The sequence below is a fragment of the Zerene cesonia genome, chromosome 16 (genome assembly GCF_012273895.1).
Source record: "Zerene cesonia ecotype Mississippi chromosome 16, Zerene_cesonia_1.1, whole genome shotgun sequence".
NCBI lineage: Eukaryota > Metazoa > Arthropoda > Insecta > Lepidoptera > Pieridae > Zerene > Zerene cesonia.
The window spans coordinates 8,067,697-8,076,668 of NC_052117.1; the positions used below are offsets into that span (position 1 = coordinate 8,067,697).

General features: G+C 34.7%; 1 protein-coding gene across 1 annotated transcript in view; it reads right to left on the bottom strand.

Annotated features, from left to right (window-relative positions):
* Positions 1 to 366: 366 nt before the first annotated feature.
* Positions 367 to 8,972, bottom strand: part of LOC119833097 (acyl-CoA:lysophosphatidylglycerol acyltransferase 1) — a 216,960-nt gene continuing 208,354 nt past the window's right edge. The window contains exons 5-8 of the mRNA XM_038356978.1: positions 4,792 to 4,928; positions 2,724 to 2,857; positions 1,904 to 2,085; positions 367 to 1,259 (exon numbers count right to left, since the gene is read on the bottom strand). Of these exons, the coding sequence (XP_038212906.1) occupies positions 1,023 to 1,259; positions 1,904 to 2,085; positions 2,724 to 2,857; positions 4,792 to 4,928 (690 nt within the window). The 3' untranslated portion in view covers positions 367 to 1,022. The remainder of the gene's footprint in view (positions 1,260 to 1,903; positions 2,086 to 2,723; positions 2,858 to 4,791; positions 4,929 to 8,972) is intronic.

Genomic DNA, 8,972 nt, shown 5'->3' on the forward strand with positions numbered 1-8,972 from the left:
AGGTAACAAAATAACTAAAGCGGAGAACGTGAACATAACACATAGAAATGTACTTACAGTGATTAGCCAACGTGTACTCGTAAACAGGTTATCATTAAGTGAGTAAGAAACTTCTAGTAAAAAAGTGTTTATTTTAGACTTAGCAATAGGATAAGGAGGAATCCCACTTGACGCAGCGGCAAAGAGGAATTTGACACGTCTGTACAGGTAATTGAGTTGTTTTTAGATTCAAGATGCTGTCCAAAATGATGGATTTCCAATCAGGCGATGCGAGGCAAGTATGAATTAATCACTTCTTTTAATTTATTAAATAATAAACAACAAATAAATACCCATACACTTCGAGAATGCTTGGAAAAGTGGAAAGTAATAAAATATTTAATAAGAAGTGACAAAACCCGCAGTTATTCAGACGTTTCACATTGAATTCTAGTATAAAAAAATGCATTACAGTTCGCTGCGTCAAGCCGGAATCGTCCTAAATACATTCAAACTATTGTCCAAATTACAAAATTACATCGTATTGTGACGTGAAAAGTGTAAACCATTGAGACATTTATTTCCATTTAGCTGCCGTATATCTTAATCTATTAGAGGACTCTCCGATCTAAATCATTTAACAATTTGGTTTACAATTGCAATTTCTCTTTACGACATTTTATCCTTCAGTTTATGGCTGTGAAGTTAGCCACACATATTCTACGTCGTAAACAAAAAAATATAAAACTCCTTTGCACACTGCTAACACGACTCGTAGTAACTTCACAGCTATAAACTTGTGCCGACACGATATTAAGTTTATTGTTTTGCGTGATAGTTGAACCCCGAAGCAATTTGTAGTCGTCAAAGATGAAGATATATTACTTCATAAGTAATTGAAATTGGTTAACAAATAGATATCGCGCTAAAAATAAACTGAATACCACGTAGCCATTACAAAATTTCTTATCTATTACAAATTTGGTTCATGGCGTCTCAGCTTTGAGATGGCCAAAGCGTTCTAGAAATTTCTTTGATGCCTATTACCATAAACATGTCAGGAGGGCGCAGCAAATTTTGTACTGTATGAAGGTAGATGCTAGGAAGAATAAATGCAGGATCAGATAGCGTACGTTGTCTTGTCTAACAGGTCTGGTGACTAGAGGTGTGCTTCCCTTCGCCGGGAATTGGCCAGTGCGATAGAACTCCTCAAGCATCTTGTCCTTTTCTATGAATCGATCGTAGAGCCAGTTGGTCATGCCTTCAGAGTCTGAAGGTACCTGGGGAAAGCAGAAGAAGCTTATTCGATATTTCACGTTTTCATCCAAATATTGGGACAAAAAGCGTTTCGTAAGTAGATTTACTTAGTGTAAAACACTTTTGGTGTGTGTAATGACTGAATGACTACAGCTCGGTACAATTGATCGTCTACACTTATTAAGGATAGACGATCAGTTGTACCAACAATTTACTTTGTAAAAAAGGTATGTGAATATTCCTTTCCTTTCTTTTTCTTTTTCTGGTACAAAATTTATACTAATTACTTTAAAAATTTTACGTAAATAGCCTGCTGCTGAAATGAACAGCAAGCTGCTTGCAAACAATCTGAATCAGGGTTAGTTTCGACCAAAAAATTTCAACCACAAGTTTGGACTTAGGACGAACTTCTATACAAGTTTGAAATAATATTTTTACTTTAAGAAACAAGATTATTTATTCTTTTTTTATAACACTGAAATGCTATAAATGCTATAGTGAGTTGTCAAGAGGCTAGGCGTTGAAAATGTTTGGCAAAAAGACGCGGGTTCGAATTCCGCCTCGTCATGATTTTTTTTCTAGTCTTTAAAAATTTCTCAAACAAATTTTTTCAAGTCTCAAAATGAAATAGTCTAAAACGCCTATCCTCATGTCTTCCAGAACTCACCTCGGAGCTAGGATACAATCTATAATGTATATGCGTGGTGCACGCTGATCGGATACCGCAGACCACATCAGTGAGGTGGAGGGGCACTCTCTCGGGGTACGCGATGGTTACGTCGAGGATCCATTCGATGCCGTCTCCCGACTTGTTGGCGACCTTGACGCTGTTCTGGTTGAAGTTGTTGTCTGAAGAGTATATAGGGTAAAAGTATTTTATTGTATGAGCGTTTATTTATTCATGATTCTAAATAAACCTGCATTACAGAATACTGCCTATCGCAAACACTAGTTCCCTCCATTTTTTACCTCAAAATTTACAACAAGTTATGAGGAAGTAATTGAATATTATTATTTCTAATAGATATTATTATAACCTCTCTGAAATCATGGATTTTCTGTCTGCTGTGACCGGGCAGACACGATTTTTTATTGTGATTAGGTGTTTGTTGCTTTAATTCGAGTATTAATTATTTAGAAGTCAAAGACTTTCTCGCGTTTAAAATCCTTTAAAAAGTAATTATTTCATAAATATTTTTTGTCAATGCCTCCCAAAAATCGAAGCTAGTACCACTCGGTTCAAATAAAATAAAACCTTCACGTGTAACATTGCTTAATTATTCCAAAAACCTGAGTGTCAAAAGTCTTACTAAGTCTAAAGCTTTTACTTTAACTTCGAAAGTCGTCAGCGTTTTTTAATAATTGTATGAAAAATGATTTACAAATGTATTTCATAATTAAATGACTGTGTAGTCTTGTAGATTACTCAATAGTTATAATAGAAGTAGGCCATAATAATTGTTTTTAATATTTTAATTTATATATACCCTTCTTGTCCTCGCTTTTCGACGTGCTGGGTTGCTCTCTGTGCGGGCCAACTTCTTCCATTATGACTTTCATTGCCCCAGCGCGGGGCAGCGAGACATACTCAAGCTTGGGCAAATTGTTCTTCTCAGCAAATCTAATAAACAAAATAGATATAAAATAAATGTAAAAATTTGTTAAAATGCCTGTTTTGTAAACTAGGTGACCTGTCACTCCATCCGTATGTAATGGAAATGAACCTTGTCTTTTTTATATATAATAAAAATTTCCGTTAACTGTTTATGATGGTTACTTTCAATCAAAGCCGATCTAGCCATTCCAAAGGTAAAACTGAATTAATAGACATGTAAACCTTGTTTTTTTCTAATATTTCTCGACTCGTGTAGCAGTTTTGAACACCAACAATTAAAAAACACTTCAATTTCACCTATCTGTTAAAATAAACATAAGCACCTCTTTTTATATCTATCTAGACCCATGATATACGTATTATTAACTTTGGTATTTGAGAAGAAGGTCATCAAGGTCTACACCCCACACCCTCACCCTCACAGAAATGAGGTGACGATTTATCCAGATCTCTCATCCCATTTGAGACATCAATTAACTAATTATTTTTGTCACTGTCAATACAAACATCTATTTTGTAACTTGTTGGTGTAATGTTCCTCTTTATTAATGTGTGTTTTAATAACAATTTATGAGTTTTTTAAAAGCCTAAAGAAAACAAAATTCAAATTGAATTTTTATAATACGAGTACTACTAGCTCATGCCCGCAGCTTCGCCCGCGTGGTAAAAATACTTTTTTTGTCGGTACAAACTTTCATGACCTACTTTCTATACAATTTATTAAAATACTTTGATGCTTCTTAACGTGCTACAACATAGTGGCTATCTGTATGCCAAATTTCAGCCCGATCGGTCCAGTAGTTTGGCCTGTGCGTTGATGGATCAATCAGTCAGCCACCAATGCGTTTTATATTAAAACTAGCTGCGCCCTGCGGTTTCAGCCGCGTAAGTCCGTAACCCTTAGGAATATCGGAGTAAAAAGTTGCCCATATGTTATTCCAGTTGTCCAGCTGTCTACGTACCAAATTTCATTGCAATCGGTTCAGAGTTTTTGTGTGAAAGAGAAACAAACACACACACACATCCTTACAAACTTTCGCATTTATAATATTAATAGGATTCGTAATAAAACAAACTTAGAGCGATTTACCGATCAACAGTGCTTTAAAATCAAGTGGAACTAACCCATGTATGAGCTATAGATCCATATTCCTACATATCACAACTGGAAAAAACAAACACAGCAATATCTTGCACATTAATAAATAGCATTATAAAAAAAATTGGCCCTCAACAACGAAACAAAACATCTTTTGAAGTGCACTCGAAACAAATACGAGAGGGCTTACTTGCCTGCCTCGTTAGAAACAAAACACGAATAATTGGCAGGGGGCGTTTTTACTATTTATTTTTGTATCTCCACGTTAAACTTTCCACGTATTGACATTTCGCTGTGGAACAAGCGAACTACTACGCACACTAGTAGGTATACGCATACCGGCAAAGGTGCATGGCGGCAAACGAGCGATTCGCATGAAACAGATTTAGTTTAGTGGACTTGAAGCTATATCCAGTCAATCTAAACATAAAAATATGGTCAAATATGTTATTGTATTTAAGGATAAGCTAAACCGCCACTATATTGTTCGGCTTTTAAATAAAATAAAAAAACTTTAATATCGATTCAACCAGTAAAAAGTTATGAAGTAACAAATACAAAGAAAATACACATTTTTGAACTCGGTTTTAAAATTACGGGGAGCCAAATTTTGGTAGATACAGACAAGCATTTTTTTGCGCAGTTTATTATACTTCACTAAACAAATTGGAAGGAAACCTCTAAAGGTACTCGTTACAGTAATAAAAAAGCTAATACTAATACTACATATTAATAACAATATGTATAATTTATATTTTCATACTATTTACTATACAAACTACATATAGACAGCAGATGCGCAGGAGCGTGCGTTCAAAATGATTTGAATCTTATAACAAACCTTTGGCTAATTTCTCTCCTCTTATGCAAAAAACCTCCTTCAGGAAACAGCACCATAAACTGTCGTCCGAGAGGTATGTAATACTTGTGAATGTGTGCCCTCAATTCTTCTAAGGACGCATCTCGTCTGGCCTTGCCCTGTAAATAGAGATCTTGTTATTATGGGTGTAAATGTCATTATTATAAATTTAATGGGAGAGTGTATTTCCGTGCTGCAAAATTAATGGACTTATTAAAGAAGTAGGAAATTTATATGAAGTTTATTTATTTTAAGCACTTTGTACTAATTATCAAATAAAGAGATTTAGAGAAAGATTTTCATGAGGTAGGTATAGATATATTTTATACTATCTAAGATCAACTAAATTGTAATATTAACAGTCCTCAACTTCACCAAATTCTTACTTTTTCACGCTTTGAATCGCTTCACCTGTATGTTTTTATGTTTGTATGCAACCGACTCTTTTAAACTCGATTTCGACCCACTTTAAACGGACATATTGTATTTGTACACTTATCAAGGGTCAATAACAATTCAATAATATGATGTATTAATCTCTTCACCCTGATAAAGATCACCAGGGATAAACAATTGCCCTACACTCAAAATTTTCAAGGTTGCCTAAAAGCAATTGAGACAATTCAGTTGATTGTACTGTATTTATCATTTTACAACCTGCATACCAGATTTGAGTCTTCTCCAAAATTTTGTAAGCCACACGCTCAACTCTGCAATAGTTTAAAATAATGTATGTATGTAATATATGAAAGGGATTCTTCACAACACAGGGGATCCTAGTGTGGAGTTTCAAGTGAACAAATTTCATATACATATGTTTCTAACCACATATTTCCAACAACCGATACGTTTCGTCCTCTCAAGAAGTCCACCTCTACACCCTAATTCATCCTTCCCCACATCCACGATATGTTAACTATTAATGGGTCCGTCACAGATCATGAACTCCAACCTAATGGTTATTACCACTCGATGAGAATGCATTTCTGCCCCCTTCATTACCAACATTTAGGAGCGTGTAAAATGACGCGTCCGTTATTTGATTAGCGATTTTCCCCAATGCTTTTGGCAACGTTCGTTTCGCTGTACAATTTCGCAATAGATTGTTTAGTCTAAATATATATAACTCAAAAAATATATAAAACTGAAAGGTGAATGATTGACAAAGTGATCTATCAACGCACAGCCCAAACCACTGAACCGATCCGGCTGAAATTTGGCATGCAGATGGATATTGATATAATCATGCGCTAAGAAAGGATTTTGACAAATTCTACCCTGAAGGGAATAAAATAGGGGATGAAACTTTGTAGTATGAAAATTTATTAAGACCGCGCGGGCGAAGCTGCGGGCAACAGCTCGATAAGTAAATAGAAATATTAGAGGATTGAATTACAATTTACAACTTGTGAGTGCAGGGTGGTGCTTACTGAGCGCAACCGATTGCAATTGAATTATCGTTTCAAATTTTAGATTCCCATCTATATTAACATTCATTAGAAATTTTCAACTGCCTTTCATTAAGATGTTAATTAATTTCTTATCTATTTACTAATATCATATTTACTGAAGAAATAATCATAATGAATCAAGTAAATAAGAGTGTCTATTTTATCCTCCGCGGGCGCAAAGCTAGCTATAAAAATATGCTATTTAGTCTTTATTCCACCCGATAAATAGTGTACTCATTGCTACATCTCTATCCGTATTTTATACCATCAAACAACATTACCACGCACTCCCAACCGCTTTGAACAAACACTATGACGTCACGAATAATCACGCGAATGAGAGCTAATCAATCACAGCGCTGCCGATAGCCACCTGCAGCGACTGCAAGCTACATAATACGATTTGTTTGTTAATTCTTCAGCAAACGAGGCTGGGCTGCAGCTGAATTACGTTACATGCTCGTGTATTGTCTTTCATTTGATGGAACTGCGAACCAACTATGCGCAGCTTCTGTAGCAAATGACAGGGAACGTTACAGGGACGGCAGATAATGCGAAAGTCGCTCTGTCCGTATTTTCTTCCCGTCTAAACCACTCAATTGATTTGTATGTCCCTATGACCCTATGTATTCTTATATGTATAAAGCTACGCAACGGATTTGATGTTTTTTTTTTAAATAGATAGAGCGATTCAAGAAGAAGGTTTGTGCGTACAATGACATCTATTAAACTACTCCGAATTTAGCGTGTGCGAAGCAGCGGACACAAGCTAGTATAACAATAATTTATGTAACAATACGTCGGCCTGTATATTCAAAACGCTTGAACAGATTTTACAAGCAATTCACCAACAGATGAGTTAAACTCAATTGCTGTACAAACATTAATATAACATTTACACACGATAACAATATTTTGACGTTGCCAAAAATTTTACAATGATTAAACATTTACAAAGTCGCAGGAAAAAGCTAAAAAAATGGATGTAATGGAGCAACAACAAGAGAGCCATTTATAAATCCATCAGTTTTATATTTAATGTTCTGTGTGAATTTATGAAATACGAAATACATTTTCATTATTATTGCGCCATTGTATATAATACGTATTGGATATGGTAATTTAATGGAATTAAATGTATTTTAGCATTAAATACGAGTAGTTATCGATAATTTTAACGAATGTTAAATAAATTACATGATATATTGAGTTGAGGTTCGTGATATATCAAAACTTATTGTAATATTAACATTAAGTAAGAACATAATAATGATTGGAATCACCGAACCAAAGATGGCAGATTTACAGAAGAATAGAGAATTTGATAGATGTGAAGTAATGAAAATTGTGTCTCAATATTAGCAACTATAGTGTCCACTTGTAAAGCGACAGTTCACTAAAATCAAGCGGATTACCGTGACGTCTTAAAGCAGTACTAATTCCAGAGTGGAAAAAAGACATAACTATATAGGCTGTCTAGCGCAATCACTCTCTCATTTTTTTTTCTTTCCGACACTAGCCGATTAACCCTGCACCGTTTAATTATAATATCAATAATCCCTACGTTGACAATTTACCCGCGAATTTATTAAGAAATTATTATCTATACTAATATTGTACAGCTGAAGAGTTTGTTTGTTTGAACGCACTAATCTCAGGATCTATTGGTCCGATTTGAAAAATTCTTTCAGTGTTAGATAGCCCATTTATTGAGGAAGACTATAAGCTATATATGATACTCGGGCGAAGCCGGGGTGGACCGCTAGTAATCATACATAATCGCAATTTTTGTAATTAAACTAGATTGTGGTCGATGTACCACACCTGTAGTCACAAAGAGTTAAAAATTACGTAATAAATTTCGATATTATCGATTCAGTACTAAAAATTCCCGAAACATATATAAACACTACTACGATACTTGAAATCCTTGTGAAATTCCTTAAATAACACTACAATACTCGCAAGTAGTAATTGAAGGTAAAAACTTGTACACGCCAAGTTCGACGGCCGACCAATTGCGATACAGCGCTTACCGGGAAATCACGATGTGGATTCTTATCCATTATACCCATGCATTATTATCATACAAGCCAAATATATATAACTGTATCCCAAGAGGAAGGTGCTCCCCAAACAGGCAACAGTTTTGATTCGGGGACCATTGTATCGTTCAGTTGTTATATTTCTCTTTACCCAATTACTGATATGATTATTAAACGATTTTTATTATTACTAACTTCTCGCCCCCGGCCTCGCCTGTGATCAAAAGAAATTTCCGTGGAAATGAGATGTTTCAGCACTATCACTATCTAGCAGATCTCCGGAAACAAAACTCGTACCATAAAATTACTCCGTTGTGACATTGATGACAGACAAATAAATGAATAAACACAATGTATATATGTAAAAATTGATTATATTTCTATAGCTGTTTCAATCCGGACATCCAATGAAAATTAACAAAATCAAAAATATTAAAAACAAGCAACGATAAAAGAAATGGATTTTTTTATCACTAATTTTTATGAATTAAAGTCCCTTCCCGCGTCTATATGTATGTATGCTTAGATATTTAAAACTACACAATGGATTTTGATGGGTTTTTTTAGTTAGTGATTCAAGAGGAAGTTTCATATGTACCTAGTCTTGCCATAAATATTGTAATAAAGAAAAAAGAAAATTGTTAACTGCAAATAACATTTATTACTT